Source organism: Lissotriton vulgaris, chromosome 2_1, assembly GCF_964263255.1.
Source record: "Lissotriton vulgaris chromosome 2_1, aLisVul1.2, whole genome shotgun sequence".
Taxonomy (NCBI): domain Eukaryota; kingdom Metazoa; phylum Chordata; class Amphibia; order Caudata; family Salamandridae; genus Lissotriton; species Lissotriton vulgaris.
The window spans coordinates 312,374,637-312,398,108 of record NC_141687.1 but is presented as its reverse complement, the minus strand read 5'-3'; the positions used below and the strand labels follow the sequence as shown (position 1 = coordinate 312,398,108).

General features: G+C 45.4%; 1 protein-coding gene across 2 annotated transcripts in view; it reads left to right on the top strand.

Annotated features, from left to right (window-relative positions):
* The window catches only part of LOC147730245 (multidrug and toxin extrusion protein 1-like), a 673,781-nt gene that overhangs the window by 597,877 nt on the left and 52,432 nt on the right, over positions 1-23,472 (top strand). For both annotated transcript variants that reach the window (XM_086958536.1, XM_086958535.1), the window contains exon 15: positions 15,554-15,648. In XM_086958536.1, the coding sequence (XP_086814662.1) occupies positions 15,554-15,648 (95 nt within the window). The remainder of the gene's footprint in view (positions 1-15,553; positions 15,649-23,472) is intronic.

Genomic DNA, 23,472 nt, shown 5'->3' with positions numbered 1-23,472 from the left:
AAAAAAAAAAACTCTCAAGGCGGGAGTTTGGCTCTGAAAAAGCCAAATACTAATATTTTCTCCAAAGATGTGGAAGTTATTATTTTTTCTATTTGGGGCCATTAGCCTTTTCCTGGCAGTCCTATACAGAAATCATTACAGCTCTAAATAGGTTGGATGGTAAGCTATATTTACACCAACAGTCCTTCCATCAATTTAGTCTTTACACTGGCAGATACAGCGGAGGCACCACCGTCAGAAACTATCTCAAGCAGTGTCCCCATCCTCTGATGGCCACTGCTAAGTGGCCTGGGGGCACATGTAGTGCACCCCAACACAGCCATGCACCATGTGACAAGCAACCACATGGTGACTGGCACATGATGCATGGATGTGCACAAACTTCCTTTTCCCACTGTGGTCTGTCCACAGCACAAGCCACAGTAGAAAAATTCAGTTTACAACTGCCTATACAGCGTTCTAATCGTTATATGGTGGGTGAGACCTCAAACACCTTGCTGACTGGTCTCATACCTGCTGCAATTGTGGCCAGTAGTCCTATGGACCACAATCTTAATTAGGACCAAAGTTAGGGAGTATGCTTTGTCATATTATGTTACGTTATGGGGATTTATGAAGCACATGGTTTCCCCAAAAAACGGCGCTTCCCAGCGCTGAACCTCGATGACAGATAAGATATAGCAAACAGCCTAGCAGGAAGGACAGGCATTAGATGGTGAAGAGCCATGTCTTCAGAGGTTTCCTGAAGTCATAGTGGTTTTCAATGTTTCTGATAGGAGGAGGTAATGAATTCCACAGAACAGGGGCCTTGGCATGAAAGTTGCGGCCCCCAGCTCTGGCTCTTTTAAAACACAGGACATTGCCCAGATTAAGATCAGCTGAGCAAAGAAGGTGGGCAGGGTGGCACAGCAGTAAAAGATTAAATAAAATGGGGGCCCCCAGGAAGTCCAGAATCTTATGAGTAACACACAAGGTTTCATGGTGGATGCGATTTTCCACTGGGAGCCAATGCAGTTTGTAGAGAACAGCAGAGACAGGGCAACATTTTAGGGGAGAAAAGAGCAGCCTGGCTGCCGCAGTTTGGGCAGTAGTTCATTTGTAAATAAATAATTTTTGAGGCTCTCTTCAGGTGGCAGCTTGCACTAGCTCATTTCTCCTGTTAGAGCTGCCTAAAACAGAACCAACTACTAACCATGAAAAATGGGAGAGGATGTGGTTTAGGCCAGAGCTGTTGACTTCAGAGCTGGGGAACCAGGTATGAGTCTCGGCATCGGCTCATCATCCTGTGATTCTGGGCAAATCACATAGGGGCAGATTTATGTCGGACTTGCGCCACGTTTACGCCGCCTTTGCGTCACGCAACGGCACGGAAACGTGGCGCATCCCTACGACCTATTTACAACTTGACGCATCTAGGCAGATGCTTCACGTCGTAAAGCCCTGCGCCACATGAAACCTGCGTCAGGTTTCATGTGGGCGTTCTGTCGCAGGGTGGGCGTTCCCTCGTAGGAAAGCCCCGTAAAACTGACGCAGTGAAATCTACAAGATTTCACTGAGTCAGTTTTACGACGCGGCTGGGTCAAATCCTTATGCCTGCTTGAAGCAGGCGTAAGGAGTGACGCACCACGTTATGTATGGGTGGCCTCTGTACATTGCAGGAGTTGCATCGCACTTGCGACGCTACTCCAGCAATGCGCCGCCCGTACACCACAAGATGCGTCACGCATCTGCCCTTCCTTGCACCATGGTGCGCCGCATTGTAAATGCGGTGCATCTGTGGTGCCGCAAGGAGGGAATAGCGTGACGCATCATTTCTGGCGCATCCCTGCGGATGTGCAGAGATGCGCCAGAACTCATAAATCTGCCCCTTAATCGCCACGTAGCGCCAGTGCTGATGATTAAAGTGCTGGTGCTCAGCACCGGAAACGACTGGCTCAAATTAGCACTGAACTCTTCTGATGACCTACTCGTTGGTGCCTAAGTACAAAATGTTAAAATAGTCTAGCTATGACAGAATTTCTACCTGGATGATGTTTTTGTTAGGTGCTAGATTTAAAGAGGCCAAGAATGGGTTTGATGCTCCTCAAAAACCCAAAACAGGTGCTTGCTACCGATTAAGCTTTAGCCTCAAAGGCCAGGGGGCTTTTATGGAGAATTTGGGAATAGGAACAGGCCAAAGAGAAATTGGCTACCAACGGTCACCCCAAGAGTAAGTGTATTTTCCCAGTTTTTTCACATCAGGCAGAGGCAATTGGCATTCATTCATTCTGTGACTGCTACCAGTCCTGCTTGAAAGTTAGACCTGTCAAGCATAGGATTGATTATCTGTAAAGGAGAGCACCAGTTGAGTGTTGTCAGCATAAGATATTAGTGAAATCCCTGTAAATGTGATGACCTGAGCAAGTGGTTGGACATAGATATTAAAGAAGTTGGGGCCTAACAAAGAGCCCCGGGAAAGACTGTGGGGTAAATTGTGCAAGGCTCTAATTTTTCCCTGCGCCAGACTTGCAATGTGCATATTCTAGTGCTTGCAGTCACATACGGAACATTGGAACAGTGGAATACAAAAGTTGCTATCCACCCTGTGCTAGAAAGGACAAAATGTAGAGATTGTATTGACCAATCGAAAAAGTAATGATATTAATGCAAAAGGATGCGTTTCTAATTTAGTTTGCCTAATTTGCCAGGTCAGCTATTCAACACTTAAGCTATGAGTTGCTTGGCCAGGCTGGGAAGGAGGGTCACGGGATGCAGAAGCATGCAGGAATTGAAGTGTGTCTGAGCCGTGGTCGGACTGGCCTTTAGGGCAGTGAGGCGCTGTTTTTTTGTTTGTTTGTGGCCCTGTTTTGTGTTGTGCCGGTTTTCACTGTTGATTTGCCTGTCATTAAAACAAACATAGCAATGCTCAAATTCATTGCATTTTCTATTTCTTGCAAAACACTTGTATGACGTGTCTGCGTTAAACCTTGTACAATTTGCAAGCATGTCACTTAGTGACGCACTTTTATTTTCGTGCCTGGGCCTAATGTCTTTCTGTTCTAGTCTGACTCTGGTAGAAGTTCACGGAGAGTCACAAGCAGTGTGATCTCTCCTCGCTGGGAAATGTTAATCATCCGGTTTCTGCGGGCCAAGAGACAGACAGTAATTAAGTAGTGACACTCACAGGACCACGCGTGCCCCCTCCAAAACACTCATCCACGGCAGTACGACCTCTTCTGAATAGTGAAATAAACAAGACACTGTCAAAACCCTGGCAAATTCTAACGGCGCACTAGGGCGTCGCGGCGTACAGTTTGGGAACCGCTGCCCTAGTGGGATAACTATGAGGAGGGGGAATTGACCATACTAAATACTCTTCGGAACTTATGGGTTGTGTTATCCCTTTAAGTGGCTCATAATGACAATTAAAATCCCCCCCCAATAATGAGGTGGATGCCACCCTCAAGTGTGCTGAGGAAGGCTGCCAGAGAATCTATAGTTGGGGAGGTGGCCCCATATTGTACTGACCTCGAGTAGACATTATCAACAGCTAGTCTAGGGAGATTACTGTGTATCAGGAGGATGCACATAATATCGGGGGAGTGTGTGTCTACCCGCCTTATTTTGAAGCCCAAATGGGTGCCTACCCATATACAAAGTCCTCCTGATGGTCTACCCATGGGCCCCTTGGACGCTGCTTCGCAATATGCCACATATCCTGTTCTATACTGAGAATCAATTGCCCACGTTTCCTGAAATAAGCGGATCTCATGTCAATCAATGAAGGCCCCCCAGTCCGGTTGGTCCATTTTGGACACCAGACCTGAAATATTCCAGGCCAAAATTCTAAGACCACCTACGCCTAGACTTTTCTCCCGTTGGGGGCTTATCTCAAACATCTCAGCCAGACCTCGAATAACAGTTTCACAGCCTCCCCTAGGTCCCTGGTCTATCGCAGGGGTACTTCACAATTGGGCACGTTAATTCTAGTGGAATTCTCCCCCACATCAGCTGTATTGGGCCACAGTGTTAACTCATCCAAAGCCAGCACCTCGTTTACCTTTGGCACAATTCGGGGCACTATCCCCCCTCCCTGAACCCCACTAGATATTGGTTTTAGAATTGGCATAACATGCCTATTAGTGAGAGCGGGGGTTAGTCAGTCTACCAGATCTAAACCACTGAATCTATTACTAAGTGGGACCATGAATTGCAAACCGTTGTATACGACCCTATTCCCTTCTTGGTGGTCATAATTAAACAGTTGTTTTAGAGGGCAGCTGAAGTGGCTAAGGTTGTAGGCCCTGATAGTTGTACCTGTGGGTCTCAACGGCCATGCACATACGTGGCTCACTGCTCTCGGGTCCCTAAAATTTACAACAATGCAATCCCCCACTTCATTTTTCAGTTGGTTCCCCACCCAGCTCACTCTCCTCACGCACAGTATCTGGCTACGAACTTCACCTGGAAGGGGTCTGTTAGCATTTAGCCATTGAATCGTTTTACATTTAAGTTGATCATGTCATTCAGACTTCCCCTGTTCCAGTTCTGGGACCCCCGTCAATATTACCAAATATGGCGCACAGTCTGGAGGAAGACCCAAATGGGGCTGGTTAGTCTTTGCAGCCATCCCATTATTAATTCGCTGGCCAGACATGGACTTTCTTTGCGTATTTAGAGACCCCAGGGTCCTTCCCTCATGATCCCGCTCCCGAGTACCACCATTATTCACATTAACCTCTACATCACTTACAGCACTTGGGGCCATTGCTTGCACTATCTCGTTGGAAATAAGTCTAGCAGGCCCCCCACCACTATCCCCGGGTCCCTCCTTCAATATAGCATTTGGTCTATCAAGATGTTCTATAGTGCTCTTGATAGTGTCCACACTAGACAGCATCATTCCTTCAATTTTGTCCAGCTTATTTTCAATATGCATTAATAGTTCTATCAATGGTTTCAAAGACGAAGTAATAAGCCCACCAATCCTCTGCCAATAAGGATCATCTATGTGGGAAAGTCTTGTGTCAGGGTCAGTCACCTTGGATGTCCCGGCCGTAGCATTGCTATCCTGGACTATTTGGATGACGGAAGAGTCCAGTATAGCTTTGTTATTGCTTTTACTTGGCTCAAACGCTTTTGGATTTCTCCCCTTCTGATGTGTGCCTCCACAATTCCTCTTCGGGATTGCTCCCGATGACTTTTCAAGGGGTGGCAGTTTAGGCCTTACAGTGTCCATTGCAAGAGTCGCAGGACCTCTATGCAAGTCCGGTGTGATATCATTAATGGGGGAAACTGAGTGATCCTGCACCCCCACTAGGTTAATTTCAGCATTCACAACATGTGAATCACCACGGCCTGTTATTTGGGGCGGAGTAGTATGGGCCAATGGTGTGCCTGTCGCGGGAGATGAGACACTCAAGAGGCCCCCAAGGAAGAGCACTTATTAAAAGCAGGGTCCAGCGAGAGGTGCCTTTCGGTTATAGCGATCTCGTGTTCAAGGACAGAGGAAGGCCTCGTAATAAATTGGTCCAATGTGCCAGCCACCTATCCTACGCCAGTAACCTTCCTCCCCCTTTTCTCCTGGGCAGGCATCCTAGTCAACAGTCTAGGACAGAGTGTATACCGCTACTCCTTCCTTGGCTTGAAGCAGAGTCCAGAATACAATGGGTGTTAGCGGGGGGGCCCAGCCCAGCCTCCTCCGGACTCCAACGGGCTATAACGGGCCCTCCCTTGCCCGGGCTTTGCCCGGCGCGCGTCCGCGCTGCGGAGTCAAGTGCTTCCCAAAATACTTCCGGTACAGAGAGGAGGGGCGGGGTGGTCTCCTGACGGCCCCCGCGGCTCTCTGGGTGTTCGAGTCTTGGGCTCCCGGCGTGTAGCACAAACAGAATTCAAGGCAAGGCGCAGCGTCTCCCCTTCACTATCTCTGTTCCCCATTGCGGATTGCTTGCTTTTTGTATTGTATTTATGTTTCATTGATGTCCTTTGGTGTGCCTCTAAATATGTTAACATCCCGTGAATAAGTATTCTCTTTGGTTACCTTTCACTATCTTTCATATTTATCCTCTTTGCTACTCATCCTCTTTTCTCCTTTTCACACTGCTCACCCATACTTGCGCCCCTCTTTACTCAGTAGAGTTACATTAATTAAGTCAATACATTTTCTGCTTTATGTTGCGGTGTGGTTTATTAAGGTCTGCAAAGTATTTATATTACCTAAGGTTCAAAATGTCTAAAACAAGTATACAAGATTGGAAGTACAATCAATATATTTGATTAAAGTGGAATACCAAGAGGAAAACATTCACTTATCTGCTGGTGCCTTTGCAAGAAGATTTTATGACATGGGCTAGGAGCTCTAGTAGGAAAAACTGTAGAAAAGAAGGGAGAGGGCTGCAAGGATTTGCTCACCATTAACGTGTCTCAATAATGGGTAATATCATTCTAGAGGGTAACTATGTCTGATAACAGGTCTGGTGTTCTTTTAGGAAACAATGTGTACAAATTTGGAGTGGTATTTTATGGTATGCAAATTCATAGAAATGCAAAATAACAGAAAAATGTTTCAGCAAACCAAAATAATCAAAACACAATTAGTGGAAAACAAATTATGAAAAACCAAAGACTGGATGAAAAAGATAGATACTACTGCTATCCACGAACAATTACAAATAACTTTAATATTAATTTACCAAAAAAGTTAAAAAAAGGCAAATGTGGATATACCAGATTACCAGATGAAATCCCTGCTACGGGACATAGGGGGTAAATATGATGGCGGAAGGACCGCCACCACAGGGCTGGCGGTCCCTCCGCTATCTGACTCCCATTTCCCCACGCCACATTATGGAAAGGCTGGTGGAGGCTGTGTTTGGGGGCCCACAATGGGCTCCTCTGTGTAGGGGGAGGGTGTATGTGCACTGGGGAGCGTACTCATGGTACCCCACACATTTCAATGCACAAGGTGGCAGGCACCACGTGGTGCCTGCCACCTTGCACATTGAAATGCACTACATGGTATTTTAGCATTGCGAACAGTGCTGCAGCCAGCAGCACCGTCCATAATGCTTAGGGCCCTGGATGCGCCTGCCATAGTGGCAGGCACATCCTAATTCACTCAGTGGGCGGTCCCAGCACTGCAACGATGGCGGGCAAACTGATGTCCACCCGCCAGCATAATGAGCCCCGTAGAGTCTGATTTGCATATTGGTGGAGGGCCAGCTGTCTATCAGGTGCGCGGAGCTCATTATTTCAACCACCCTGTCCAGACTTGTAACCACCATATTTACAATGCTGTATGCATTCAGAGGGTCAGCTTCCACATCAGTGGGTCAGCCACCACAGCAGTTCCTCAAAACGAATTTCTGAGTGGCACCCATGTTTTATGCTCCTGCTTGGATTAAAAAAAAAACTCTCTTAAGCGGGAGTTTGGCTTTGAAAAAGCCAAATACTAATATTTTCTCCCAGGATGTGAAAGTTATTATTTTTTCTATTTGGGGCCATTAGCCTTTTCCTGGCAGTCCTATAAAGAAAACATTACAGCTCTAAATAGGTTGGATGGTAAGCTATATTTACACCAACAGTCCGGCCATCAATGTAGTCTTTACACTGTCAGATACAGCGGAGGCACCACCGTCAGAAACTCTCTCAAGCAGTGTTCCCATTCTATGATGACCACTGCTAAGTGGCCTGGGGGGCACATGTAGTGCACCCCAACACAGCCATGCACCATGTGCCAAGCAACCACATGTTGACTGGTACATGATGCATGGATGTGCACAAACTTCCTTTTCCCACTGTGGTCTGTCCACAGCACAAGCCACAGTAGAAAAAGTTATGTTATGTTATGTTATGTTATGTTATGTTATGTTATGTTATGTTATGTTATGTTATTTATTTTCTTCTATAGCGCACAGCTACTCACAAGAGCATCCCAGGGCTTTGGCGAAGAGAACTAAGTGCAGAGTGACAACACAACAACTAAAAACTGAGGGGAACCTAAAGCTACTATTGAGCAAAGAGCCAGTTTACAACTGCCTATACAGCGTTCTAATCGTTATATGGTGTGTGAGACCTCAAACACCTTGCTGACTGGTCTCATACCTGCTGCAATTGTGGCCAGTAGTCCTACGGACCACGTTCTTAATTAGGACCAACGTTAGGGAGTATGCTCTGTCATTTTATGTTATGTTATGGGGATTTATGAAGCACATGGTTTTCCCAAAAAACTGCGCTTTCCCACCGCTGGACCTCGATGACAGATAGGTTATAGCAAACAGCCCAGCAGGAAGGACAGGCATTAGATGGTGAAGAGCCATGTCTTCAGAGACTTCCTGAAGTCATAGTGGTTTTCAATGTTTCTGATAGGAGGAGGTAATGAATTCCACAGAACAGGAGCCTTGGCATGAAAATTGCAGCCCCCAGCTCTGGCTCTTTTAAAACACAGGACATTGCCCAGATTAAGATCAGCTGAGCAAAGAAGGTGGGCAGGATGACACAGCAGTAAAAGATTAAATAAAATGGGGGGCCCCAAGAAGTCCAGAATCTTATGAGCAACACACAAGTTTTTATGGTGGATGCGATTTTCCACTGGGAGCCAATGCAGTTTGTAGAGAACAGCAGAGACAGGGCAACATTTTAGGGGAGAAAAGAGCAGCCTGGCTGCGGCAGGTTGGGCAGTAGTTCATTTGTAAATAAATAAGTTTTGAGGCTCTCTTCAGGTGACAGCTTGCAGCTTGCACTAGATCATTTCTCCTGTTAGAGCTGCCTAAAACAGAAACAACTACTAACCATGAAAGATGGGAGAGGATGTGGTTTAGGCCAGAGCTGTTGACTTCAGAGCTGGCGAACCAGGTATGAGTCTCGGCATTAGCTCAACATCCTGTGATTCTGGGCAAAACACTTAATCGCCACGTAGCACCAGTGCTGATGATTAAGTGCTGGTGCTCAGCACCAGAAACGACTGGCTCAAATTAGCACTGAACTCTTCTGACGACCTACTCGTTGGTGCCTAAGTACAACATGTTACAATAGTCTAGCTATGACAACATTTTCTACCTGGATGATGTTTTTGTTAGGTGCTAGATTTAAAGAGGCCAAGAATGGGTTTGATGCTCCTCAAAAACCCAAAACAGGTGTTTGCTACCGATTTAGCTTTAGCCTCAAAGGTCAGGGTGCTTTTATGGAGAATTTGGGAATAGGAATAGGCCAAAGAGAAAGTGGATACCAACGGTCACCCCAAGAGTAAGTGTATTTTCCCAGTTTTTTCACATTCAGGCAGAGGCAATTGGCATTCATTCATTCTGTGACTGCTACCAGTCCTGCTTGAAAGTTAGACCTGTCAAGCATAGGATTGATTATCTGTAAAGGAGAGCACCAGTTGAGTGTTGTCAGCATAAGATATTAGTGAAATCCCTGTAAATGTGATGACCTGAGCAAGTGGTTGGACATAGATATTAAAGAAGTTGGGGCCTAACAAAGAGCCCCGGGAAAGACTGTGGGGTAAATTGTGCAATTGAGAGCTGTGGGTGGATGAAATTACCTGGAAGGAGCGTTTACATGACCTGGAAGGAGAATTTAGGGAGTAAAGTGAAAGAAAGAGGAGTGTTGGGGAGGCTAAATAATCTGTTGTATAACATGGGTGAAGGAGATAAATGAGTAGTGGCAGGGAAGGAGACTGACATTAGAATGTCAGAAAGAAAAATGCAGTGGAGTGATTGACTAGGGCTTGTGGGTTGCCCAATACACATGCATGTACAAGGCAGCAACAAAAACGCTATTTTGTAAACTGGTTTATTTCAAATGGTAAAAATCCATCCACTTTAAAGTTTTGGGTTAAACCATTGAGCTGAAATGGTTTCTCAGACTTAGAATACTCGTTTTTCTACGAAATACCAGATAGTTGTCATGTAGGTTGTCCTAAAATATTTTATTTATAAGAATGTTCTTTAAAATGAAAATGTAAGCCACTTGAAGCATTAAAAATAAGTTCTAATAATGAGAGTATGTCAACGAAGATGGGGTCGAAGCCACTACACCTAGACTTCATGAAAACATGGATCTGGTCTCTGATAGTGATGTGAACAGTATAGAAGGGAATAGCCAAATTACTGAGAACGATGATAAGTCTACCGTGTTAGGAGGTTCTCAATTAAATGCCCTTACCTTACCTGGTACCCCTGTCCCGCTATTAGAAACTACCAAACAGGTACCATGGAAAAGAAAACATGCCTCAAGCCCTCAGGGAGGAAAGACACAGAAACAACCTAAAATAGATTCCGAGAATAGTCCCTCCCACTCCCAGTCCACCCAAATACCCCCGATAATGTATTGTCCATCATTGGCCCACCCAGGGTCCTCTAATCCTTGTCCAACCTGCCTCAGTAGTGATGACGTCTTGTTGGCAAAAATGGAAACAATGGTTAAAAATTCATTGCTTCCGGTTCTAGAAAATATAAGGATAATGTCTGCTAAAATAGATGTCTTAGAAGCAGCAATTAACATTAATATGGACCTCTTGCAAAATCTAACTGGCACTAAGCCAAGGGGCCCAAATCCAAAAGGGGGTACTACCCAAAGTTCAGGGACAACTACAACTATTCCCGCAATGACATCATCCTCTAATACCAACAAGAAACCACTAACAGGGGCAAAAATAATATCTGCAAGTAGAGCCCCCATTAAAGACACACCGAAGGCTAAACATGCACCGGTAGCTAATAATGTTCATGGGGTTAAACATCAAGCTAATGGTGCACTAAAGCAACCAAAAAATACCCCAGTACACACCCCTGCATTGAGTAGGGATAATAAAAACCTAAATACAGACAGGAACACGAGGTTAGATAATAGAAATTTAAGAAAGCCCCTGAGGGTTAACCTACCACCAGAAGCGGCACAATATACAATTGTGCTTACAGGAGTGGCCCCACTTAAAGAGGGTACTAGAGAATCCCAAGTGGACCTGCGGAACAAGGTTACATTCTGGTTGAACAAACACCGCCCACTCCCTCCATCGTCTCCCACTGAAATCCTTTATGTAAGGAGAGTAGATTGGGTAGGAAAGGGCGAAAAAGACCTGGAAGGGGATTGCATTCTAATTTCATTTAGGGACCCATGGGTAGTGGATAGAATCCAAAGGAAACCTAGATTCGCCCGTCTGGGTGATGTCCAGACTTTACATCTTGGCTACTTTTATCCCCATACATATCAAACTAGCGATATGGGATACAATCTATGGAAAGTTAAAGGGGGAAGACCCCGTGAGCCTGTAATACATCATCCCCCATATTACCCCCCCCTCTACAACCATTTTGATGCTTTGTCAGACCTAGAATGGGTTGACTGACTAAGTGCACCAACCCAGTCACCCAACCTAGCAATAGTGGAAGCAGAAGGACCCCATACCTCACTCACCCCCACCCCAGAACCAGTAGAAGTGCAACAGTTCACGCCCTATAACAGCAGGTCACTAAGGGGATCCTTGAGGGTTAAAGGTATCGTCCCTAATATAGAACAATCAGGACCAACAAACATCCATTCACCGAGTCCTCAAACCCCTCTGTCTGCTACTGGCACTCATGCAGTGTCAGACCTGCCATTTTCACACTTGGTGTCCTGGAATGTAGCTGGAGCCAAGTCACGTCTGGTATCTGAGGATTGGTTGGCATTCATAGGCAACTATGAGGTCGTGCTACTGCAGGAAACATGGGCTACAACTCCGTTTTACATGGCTGGATATATCAACTTTTTTAAACCGGCAATAAAAGGTATAAAGGGGCGGGCATCTGGGGGCTTAACCATGTGGGTTAAACAAGACTGGGGTTTTTCAGCTTCTGAACTGTACGTGGATAACCCTGACATACTGGCTGTAAGGTTAAGCAAAGCAGGGGGGCAGGACATGCTTATTATTAACATATATTCCAGAGGTCTCCCTGGTGGCAGATGCCCCAAACTGATAGGTGTTTTAGATACACTTTTAACGGGCTGGGATAAAGCCTCCCTCATTATGATAGCAGGTGACATCAACTGCACGATTGAGCCCTTGTATCTGCCAGAGGACAATTGGGGGCTCGATGAAGACGTTACGTGGAAAATCCCTGAACTTTCCAACAAAATTTTAGTCAAAGCAACGGAGGCCGCTCTGAACTGGACAGCCTTTTGTCTCACATGGGGCTTAAGGGCTGTGAACGGTCGCACCAAATCAGATATTGGAGCAAACCCCACCTTTGACAATGGTATGAGGAAGAGTCGTATCGATTACATCTTTATAAAAATGGAACATTGGAGTGTAATTGATGACATGGAAATTATAATACGACCTGAGAGTGACCATAACCCCATGTCCTTGAAATTTTTAACGTGTGACCAGACAAGATTAGGGCAACCTGACCCTAGGGGGCAAGGGGCGATAACTATATCAAATGATCGAAGGAGAGTGAAGTGGTCACTAATTTCAAATGATGCAACGACTCAGTCCAATATTGAAAATGTGGTGACATGTGCTTTAATTAAAATGAAGTCTGTTGCTGCTGAGCGGGGTCAGGACGAATTACATAAGATGATGGGTTTACATGATAAATGTTTTTCTGAACTCAAACTTATTCTATCAAAGCCATGTAACTCTTCTACTGGGCATTCGAATCCCCCAAGAGCCAAATGGTATAACAGAGAATGTAGAGAGGCACATAGCTATCTTATAGAAAAAGTTAAATCCGGAGACAATTGTGCTGTTAAAGAGGCCAGGAAAAGGTACAAAAAAGTACAATGGGTGGCAAAAAAGGAATGGGAGGACGAATTTTGGGCAGATCTTCTGGAAGCCAGTAAACTGAACGACCAGATTAAATTCTGGGACATTGTCAAATGTGGAAAGGATGGTGAGTTTCGTACTCCGTCCAACCATGTTTGCCCAGAAGAATGGATCAAACACTACTCTACCCAATTCTGCCCAGTAGCCGTTGCCTCCTCGTCACCGACTATGTTACCAGTAACTATTTCTGGCAATTTGACCCTGTCTTTTACTGAAGCAGAAACAGAATACGTATTGGGGCTAACAAAGAGGGGGAAGGCACCTGGGTTAGATCAAATTCCGGCAGACCTTTTTAAAGCTAATATAGGTCTCTGGGTACCCTACATAACATACATAGCTAACACCATTGCGAGAGGTGCCCACATCCCTAAGACATGGAAAGGGGCGGAAATTCTCCCCATACACAAAAAGGGCGACAGAACAAACCCAGGGAACTATCGCCCGATTAGCCTAATCGACTGCTTTCAGAAAGTTTTTGCTCGCATGATTCTGGTGAGGGTCCACGGGTGGATGGAGCTTGAAGGAATACTGTCCCCGTTACAGGCAGGTTTTAGACCCAGTACAAGCACTATAGACCAGGTCCTGAGGTTTTGTATGATTTTTTGGAAATTTGTTATACTTGGCGGCGGTACCATCTTTGCTGCATTTATAGACTTAAAATCAGCTTTTGATTTGGTGCCGAGGGGAAAATTATGGCAGGTTTTAAGAGACCTAGGAATGCCGGGGGAACTAGTGGAAATAATTATTAGATTACATGAAGATAATTTCGCTAGGGTTAGATGGGGGGCACAAGGCCAATTTACGGACTCTTTCCCAGTCTCCCGAGGAGTCCGCCAGGGGTGCGTTCTCGCACCCACCCTATTCCTACTCTTTATAGACCAGGTAGTGAAATTCTTTGGGTCCATTAACACCGATGCTCCATCCCTGGCGGGGACCAAATTCCCAATGTTGATCTTTGCGGACGACACCCTCCTCTTATCCAAGACGAGAGGGGGTCTGCAGAGGGCGTTAAATCATTTTGAGGAATACTGCAACCAAAATGACCTACAGATAAATGTGGGGAAAACTAAATTTATGGTTTTCTCCAGGAAAAAACCAATACGTAGTAGTGTACAACTAAATGGGGTTAACCTAGAACAAGTTGACACGATGACGTATTTGGGGGTCACTCTGGATTGTCGATTGTCCTGGAAGCCACAAATAGAGACCCAGCATTTAAAACTGTCCCAACTCACTGGCTGCCTCTTGCGGGAGCAAAAGAAATCGATTACCAAAAGGGTTGCCCCTGCTCTACAAATTTATGATGTTAGAATTAATGCTGCGACATTGTACGGGGCAGAGCTATGGGGTTTTATGGATCTTTCAGGATTGTACAAAATCCAGTGCAGGTTTCTCCGAAATTTGGTGGGACTCCCCCAATCAACTCCACTGATCCCTCTTTGTCACGACATGGGTTGCCGCCCAATAACGGATATGGCACGATACAGAGTAGTGTCTACCTGGAGGCGTCTATGGACTACGGAGGAGTTGTCACTCTTTGTAAAAGAGGTATCCGAGGTGAAGGCTATTGGGGGCTCAGAGCGAATCCCATGGCTGCAGATGGTGAAAAAGACCCTGTTTGATATGGGTCTTAGCCACCTGTGGTCCTCGCCAGGTATTAGTAACTTCCCCTCAAAAAAGGAATTCAAGAGTTTATTCTGGGCTTCTACCCGCCATTCCTTGGCACACAAATCTAGTTCGGAAGACTTGTCAGGGCGTTTTTTAAGATTTAAGTTGGATCCAGTTCGTGAGCCATATTGGGATCTTATTTCAAAGCCACTAGACAAAAAATTGTATCACCAATTTCGGGTGGGCTCATTACCCCTCAATTCCTTCACAGCAGCTTGGAACAACAACACTAGTAATTTATGTAGCTGCTGCCCTGGGTGTAAGGAAACAGAGGGTCATTTTTTGTTTGCATGCCCCCGATATAGTAAACCCCGTTTAAAATGGTTAAAACCCATTTTTAAACGCATGAACTGTAATAAATCCTCAGATGCAATATGGGTTTTAAAAACAAACACAACTGACTTTATTGTGATATGTTTGGCTAAATACTTAGGTTGGGCATGGGTAATTAGAGCAAAAAGGAATCCAACCGCTACCTTATTAAATAAAGTGTGCAAGCTGTATAATGCCCACCGCTAATATCTGCTAAAACATATTTTAGAGTTCTAAAGTACTAATATTTAAGATTTGGAAAACTTAATGTCTTGATCTTTTGCGTATAATGGTTTAATAACTTTTTAATCTTGGATTCATGTTTGATGTATATCGTTGACTTTATATAGGCACAACTACGTTTTATATAAAACTCTATTTTTTATTATGAAGTGATAATGACATTGTTGTAAAAAAAATTTTTGTTAAAGTTGTCTTTTATGATTTCATTTATCGAAATAAAGACATTAAAACCTGAACCTGAGAGTATGTCAAATATTTCAATTAATTGTTATATTATGTTGTATTTGTGGAATGTCACAATGGTAATATGGTGCATTAATGTGTGTTTTCCAAACGACCATGTAATAATCCTGGTAGCATTGGCCATCTACAATAAGGAAATTCACTGTAGTCCATTTTATCGATGTTCACATCATGTTTAAACAAATCCGTTGTGTTCAGGAGACTGCGGCTGTTCAGAGGGCAAGATGACTTTAAGGCACCCTACTTATCGGCTTAGGGCATCATTTCTAATTCTAATAGTGTTGATTCCCTTTTACCTAGGTCTATGGTCCGGCATGACGGTCAGTGCTTTTATTCCAGCCTTCTTCCTCACTGTGTATATTTTAAGAGCCAACTGGAGGAATATAACAGAGGAGGTAACTCATAAATGTTCATATATTGTTTAGCATGTTTCTCTATAGCATATAGATATGAAGTTACACGTTTAAACTAGGTGGGCTTAAATATGTGTGTATATTTATCAGAATAAAGCTGGGATAATATTTGTGGCACGGTGTGAATGTGAATGGTAGTTTTGAGAGAATGATAGCTAATGATTATGCGGATGGATTTAGGACATTAATGACTGACTTCTAATCACTGATTCTCCACTTGTCAGGCCATTTCTTTTCTTCCATTCCCTTTACTTGGTCTTTCCTTGCCCCCTTTAGTATATTTTGCAATTGTGTAATTTTACAATCTTTATACCTATTTATTGTTACATAACTGACCATTTCATCAGGGTTTGAACATTAGATAATAAAACTTTCATAATGGATTACCTACTTGGATCAAAGTATGTAAGTTTAAGCAAGTACACGAGTGTCTTTTAATATCAAAATGATTGGAACACTCATAATAAAGTAAATAAGATTTGATGGCACAAACGGTAAGCATCAAACATATTTGGAACTCCTAACAAAGGTAACATACTTGTGAGTAATTCTAAAATAACTTTTTTCTATACACTGTTGAGTAACTTTACTACTTTTGGCTATTCGCTGATTCCTTTGGCTGAAAATCTGAGTGTAAAGTTACTAAAAAGTGTACACATACATCTACTCCCTGAAAAATGGTGTGCAGCCCAATGTACTAATGTAAGCTATTACTGCCATAAAAAAACAGTAGTAAGTCCAGCACGGCACTTGGCTGGCCATTTAATACTGCAACTCTGGAAAGGGAGGAGTCGAGTATGATTCCTAGGTTGCATGCGTGGTCGGTGGGAATAGGTTCTGTTCCTAGCGTGGTCGGCCACCATGAGTCGTCCCAGGATGAGGGGGTGGGTCAGAGGATGAGGACCTCCGTCTTTTCCAAGTTCAGCTTCAGTAGGCTGTTCTTCATCCATTCGGCGACGGCTTTCATTCCTTCATGGAGGCTGGTTTTAGCGGTGTGTGGGTCCTTGGTGAGGGAAAGGATCACTTGGGTATCGTCGGGGTAGGAGATGATGTTGAGGCCGTGTTGCAGGCGACGGGCGATAATGCATAATAAACGTTTCTACATTGAAATGTATGTCAATATTTGACTTAAAGTATTTTTAATTTATTGCAAAGTTTGATAAACCTCTTTAATTTTCCCTATAATTCTGAACCCAGACTGTTATGTCAACTTGTGGTGAACTATTGGGAAATGAAAAAAACATATTTTACCCAAGCAAAATAAATTATCAAAAGATTTTAAGTTAAATATTAATGGAAATTAATTTTGTATAATCAATTTAAATGTAGAACAAAGTATATACTTTGATTAATTTGAATATATTAACTTAAATACAATTTATTTTCTTATATTTCCTAATTCCTTGAAAGCAGTACACCCAGTTTAATGTCTGAAAAAGTGACAAATGCCATGTTTAGTAGTGCTTTCTCCCTTCCAACTAAACAGGGCAGTTAGATCTAGTGCAAAGTGTTGCAAACATTAAGCTGTGTATATATTGAAAATATAAGTTTGTGGTTGGTATCCATAAAGGTCAGTGCTGATACCTGTAACCAAATCACACATAGAGTAACTCAGCATTTCACTTTTAGTTGCCTTCTAAATATTCAAATACATGCCTGTGGACATTGCCAAACCCAGAGAAAACATTATGTCTGGTACTCCTATAATAAGAATAGCCAGAGGACTAGGAGGCCCATAGGAATGAATGGGAAGACATTCTCAATTTGAGATTTGCAAATAGACAATCTCAAATTGAGAGTGCAATTTCAAGGGTGCCAGGGTGTCAAAAGGACACCCTGTTGCCCCCATGAAAAATGTATGCATGAATATGTGGCGCACATACAGATGGCAGACGCGGCAGAGCCTGATCAGTGGTAATGCTGCTAGCTGCACAGTTGCTCTCTTACTGCTTTTAAAACCGTATTTTAGCCTGTTCTACAGTATTGTCCTATTTTATTTGGCACGTTCTTTCGCCCACATGAAAAATTGCTCTTTGCACATAATTCCTACCCAGCCTCTACCTACCCACATTGAAGTGCTCCCACGCCCCGGTCCAACTCGGCAAGTGCCGTTGAGCGGATGGCGTTCACGGGAGGCACTACCAGGGCGGGACACTTACGGCTGCAGTCAGCGTTCTACTTTCGAGCTGTACTGCTATTTAACCAGATGGTTGATCTCTCGCGCAGCGGACGCGGCGGAGCCTGATCAGAGGTAATGCTGCTAGCTGCACAGTTGCTCTCCTACTGCTTTTAAAAACGTTTTTTAGCCTGTTCTACAGTATTGTCTTATTTTATTTGGCACGTTCTTGGTCCACATGTAAAATTGCTCTTTGTACGTAATTCCTACACAGCCTCTACCTACCCACATTGAAGTGCTCCCACGCCCGGGTCCGACTCGGCAAGTGTCGTTGAGCGGAGGGCGTTCATGGGAGGCACTTCCAGGGTGGGCCGTAGTGAGTGCTCTAGTTTCTCGCTGTACTGCTATTTAACTAGATGGCCGATCTCTTGCGCAGCGGACGTGGCAGGACCGAATCAGAGGTAATTTTGCTAGCTGCAGAGTTGCTCTCCTACTGCTTTTAAAAACGTTTTTTAGCCTGTTCTACAGTATTGTCTTATTTTATTTGCCACGTTCTTTGGCCCACATGTAAAATTGCTCTTTGCACATAATTTCTACCCAGCCTCTACCTACCCACTTTGGAGTGCTCCCACGCCCCGGTCTAACTCCGCAAGTGCCGTTGAACGGAGGGCATTCACGGGAGGCACTTCCAAGGCGGGACACTTCCGGGCCGCAGTTAGCGCTCTAGTTTCGCACTGTACTGCTATTTAACCAGATGGTCCATCTCTCGCGCAGCAGACGCGGCAGAGCCTGATCAGAGGTAAAGCTGCTAGCTGCAAAGTTTCCCTCCTACTGCTTTTAAATACATTTTTTAGCCTCTTCTAAAGTATTGTCTTACTTCGTTTGGCACGTTCTTTGGCCCACATGTAAAAATTGCTCTTTGCACATAATTCCTACCCAGCCTCTACCACATTGGAGTGCTACCACGCCCCGGTCCGACTCGGCAAGTGCCGTTAAGCGAGGGCGTTCACAGGAGGCACTTCCAGGGCGGGACACTTCCGGCACCAGTCAGCGCTCTAGTTTCGCACTGTACTGCTATTTAACCAGATGGCCGATCACTCGCGCAGCAGGCACAGCAGAACCTGACCAGAGGTAATGCTGTTAGCTGCACAGTTGTTCTCCTACTGCTTTTAAAAACTTTTTTTGCCTGTTCTATAGTATTGTCTTATTTTATTTGGCACGTTCTTTGGCCCACATGTAAAATTGGTCTTTGCACATAATTCCGACCCAGCCTCTACCTACCCACATTGGAGTGCTCCCATGCCCCAGTTCGACTTGGCAAGTGCCGTTGAGCGAGGGCGCTCACGGGAGGCACTTCCAGGGCGGGACACTTCCGTCCGCAGTCAGCGCTCTAGTTTCGCGCTGTACTGCTATTTAACCAGATGGCCGATCGCTTGCGCAGCAGATGCACGAAGCGGGCGCGTCGGCACCAAAAGCATGCCCATCTGCACCCGTCCTTGCCTGGCTGGGACCAGGGGCCATGACCCCTGGCAGTTTTCAAAATATTCTCAGTTATAGTGCTCAGTCATTGACTGCTTTGAGAGGGGCCACTGGTATAAACTGCCGACACTCAATGAACATTGCTAACAGCCCTTCCTGCTGCTTCCTCTGTAACTATGAGCTTCAACCCCGCAGCAAGGAAACACCACCACTAGGTCCCCCCCTCAAATTCTTCTTTCTGAACTGCTGCTCACTTCCTTGGCGTTATACTGAACTCACACTCCTACTAGATGACCTTCGATCAAATGCCTTATTCTTGACAGAAACCTGGTTACAAGAGGAAGTTGACCCAATCATCATTCAAATGCTGCCACCTGGCTACTTAATCCATAGAGCTGAAGGTAGGATCGGAAGGGGTGGGGGACTAGCTAAAATATTTAAAGAATACTTTAACTGGCTGTCTTCTATGGACAGGCCACCAGATTGCGAGTGCATGAATTTCTCCCTAGAATTTTCTCCTACCAGTACCTTCTCCAGTTTACTGCTCTATCGACCCCCAGGACCCATAGGTCAATTCCTTAATGCACTCCTCATACTCGTTGCCAACTTAGCCCTAACGCCAGCTAATTTCATAATTCTAGGTGATCTTAACATCCACATGGTGGATGACAACTCTAACCACCTGGCTAATGGACTATCAGCCAGCCTATAGGCACTGCAAGTCAAGCAAAAAGGCTTTGCCCCTACACATGACAAGGGCCATCTTCTCGACCCAGTGTTCAGTAATGATCAGAATCTCTTGGTGGGCACTCCCATCCCCCTCCCTTGGACTGATCACTCGCTTATTCCCCTGGTCTGGGAGACTCTTGGTGCCTCTCCCCCTAAGAACTCTACACCGACACTTGATAGGAAATGGTCTAATCTCTCCATTAGCCAATGGAGTACTGTTCTCGACACCACCAGACCCCATAGTGACCCTAACCCTGAGATGGCAGACAATAACTTTAAATCATGGATCCAAAAATCACTGAACTCTATACTTCCAGAAATAAATCTCTCAAAAGAGATTCAAGCAAAAATCATCGATGTGGTTCTCCCCGAAATTAAGGGAGCTTAAACAGACCTGTAGGAAATTTAAAAAAGGAGATGGAGACAGAACTTTGCAGAAGAAAGAAAACAGGATTATAGAGAGGCAATTAGGAGGTACAAGGCAGAGATCAAATTTGCCCGAACCAACTTTTATGAGAAAAGAATCAATGCAGCTGCTAACCCTCCTAAAAGGTCTTTCTCATTGCTAAATCCCTCTCCACGTATAAATCTCCCAAAATGGAGGAAGCTTCAGATTGGTGCAAAAACCTAGCAGAATAGTTCCACCAGAAAATCCAGCTGATCTGCCAGCCGCCCCCCACCACCCTGAGCCCACGGATCTCAGTACTAGAAGTCCATACCCTGAATTACAGTGCTCGCTAGGAGATTCCCTAGATTCCATCCTCAGCTCGGGACGGAGATGGCCATTCTGGCAGTAACAGAGGAGGCAAGGAGACTTCTGGACCAGGGCAGCTCAGCAGCTATCATTCTTTTGGATCTCAGTGCCGCCTTCGACACTGTCAATCATAGCATCCTGCTTGAGCGGCTAAAAAACATGGGAGTAACACATATGGCACTCACCTGGTTCCAATCTTTCCTAAAGGATCAGTCCTTTCAGGTCTTTGAGGGCACTGCCTCATGCAACAGGTGGCCTTTCAGCTGTGGGTTCCCCAGGGTTCTTCCCTGAGCCCCACACTTTTTAACACCTATACGTCCCTATTGGCAGAAATAGTCCTTCCATTCGGCAATAAAATCATTACCTACACAGATGACATCCAACTGGTGGTGGCATTCAACCACCCTGAGGGATCATCTGGCACTCTAGATGCTTGCCTAGAGGCGGTAGCCGTATGGATGGACCTATCCCACCTCAAGCTAAATGGGGACAAGACCGAACTGATGTTTCTGGGCAAATCTCCATCTCCCTCCCCGACACTTGCTTGGCCTACCTGTCTTGGCCTCATTCCCATCCCAAAGCAGCAGATTAAGAGCCTTGGCGTGTGGCTGGACAGCTCCTTCTGTTTTAATCACCAAGCCACTAAGCTGTCTGCTACTTGTTTTGGCCTTATCAGAATGCTAAGAAAGATCCTCCCTCTGCTCCCTTTCCAGGCAAGAAGGATTATGGTACAAGCCCTCATACTATCCCGCCTAGACTACGGGAACACACTGTATCTGGGCACCTCTCAGTCCACAATCCAGAAGCTGCAAGTAATCCAGAATTGTGCTGCCCGCCTACTGCTCCAGATCTCCTGGAGGCAAACAGCAAAACCTCCCTCACTGGTTTCCCATCCGGGCCAGGATACATTTTAAGGCAATGTGCCTGGCCCACAGAGCTATGTGGAAACCATGCCTAGGCATCCTTCAGTCCTTGGTCACCCCCTATCAACCTCATAGGAGTCTTCGGTCCAGCTCGGCGTTTCTTGCCACCTCTATGAAAGTACACAAATCCAGATGGGGTGAACGCTCTTTCTCAATGAATGCCTCCAATCTCTGGAATTCACTCCCCCCCCTCTCCGAGGGGAACCCAACTTACTCTCATTGCGGAAACGCCTCAAAACTCATCTTTTCAGCACCTCACACTAACTTGAAGTTGGTGGTAATTTGCGATTCCTTAAGGCCAAATCTCACTTTTTCTGTGCTTCCTACATTGCATTTAAGGAATCGCAATTTGCGATTCCTTAAATGCAATCACAAAATAGAGAATTGCAAATTTTGCTATTCTCTAATTTGCGATACCATTTTGGGATGATGCATCCCAAAAGGCTTTTTCACGTTCGCAAATGGGCCGATTCTGAGAATCGACCCGTTTGCGAACGGGAGAAGGGCTTGATACATATGCGCCTATATTTTAGTCAGACAATATTTGCACAACACAATATTTTGGTCCCATTCCATTCAGTGCATCTTATGTCCCAGCTACGGCAAATGAGACATGGCTTGCAGCACTAAATTCCATACATTGAACAGAATTAGAAAATTCTATGTTTTTTATACTTTCCATGTAGGTATGAATTGCATTACTGTCATCAAATGAACACTATACCATAGACAGTCCTTCTGCCGCAAGTTAGAGATCTGACCTAAAGCACAAATGGACTATATAGACTACATACCCTAGAAAAAGTCATCCTTTTTGCTCTGATCACCCCCATTTTTTGACTTATACTGGTGATTACTGTCTAATTGTGCCCTGCCCATGCCAATGCAGACAGAATTTCCAGGTTTTTCCACTACCAGGGTGTAAATTAGTTACCCATCACCTTTCTGGTGAGGAGGACTGTGTGAGAAAGTCCACCTTTTTACCCTGACTACCTCCATTTGTTGACTGATACTGGAGGTCAGTGACTCTGCTTGAGCCCTAGGCTCCGCTAACCAGGCTCTGCCAGTACAAAGGTTTATAGGAGGGTGTGGCTAAGATGGCGGTGTGAGAGGGAGTGTAATCCTGTCCCTCTGGCACCGCCAAGCATAAGCTCTGAAATATCACCCACCTCCAGTGCCATCCGCCGCTCGCTGGGGTCACCGTGGCTCAGCAGTGCTGCTGTGCAACCCTCTACTTGATATTTTCCAGTGACGGGCTCTGGCTTGCGGCACTCAGGCCCAGAGCAATATGGTGGCCTGGTGAGCGAGGCAGCGGGCGGCCTAGCCACGGACCACCAGGAGCAGCATCAAGAGGTAGCCCGCCAGAGATGAGACGAGGGAAGGCCGAAGGGTGATGGCCCAGCAAGCTGTGGAGGGCGCTGCTGTACTCCTGCGGCAGGCAAGATGGCGGGGGAGCATTGGACATGGAAGGCACCATTTTGCCACGGCGGAGGGTGACCCGGAGGGGGGGGCACGGGTGGTACCCCAGCGCTGGAGAGCTTGACCGGAGGTGATCTTGTCTGCGTATGAGGAGGTGGTGAGCTGCAGACGGAGGATGCTGTCAAGCCGTACACGCTGTGTGGCTGTTGGATCTGACCTACTCTGATGCCTGCGAGAGCCCGGTAAACCACTGCGTGTGTGATGTCTGACTTGAGGGGGCCTAGTGCAGCAGACATGTAGGTCAGCGGGTGGTGTGTGACGGCAGGCGGGGAGGGATTGCTGGTGTGAGCTACGTGCTCCAGTCCACGGAGCTATGAATACCGGTG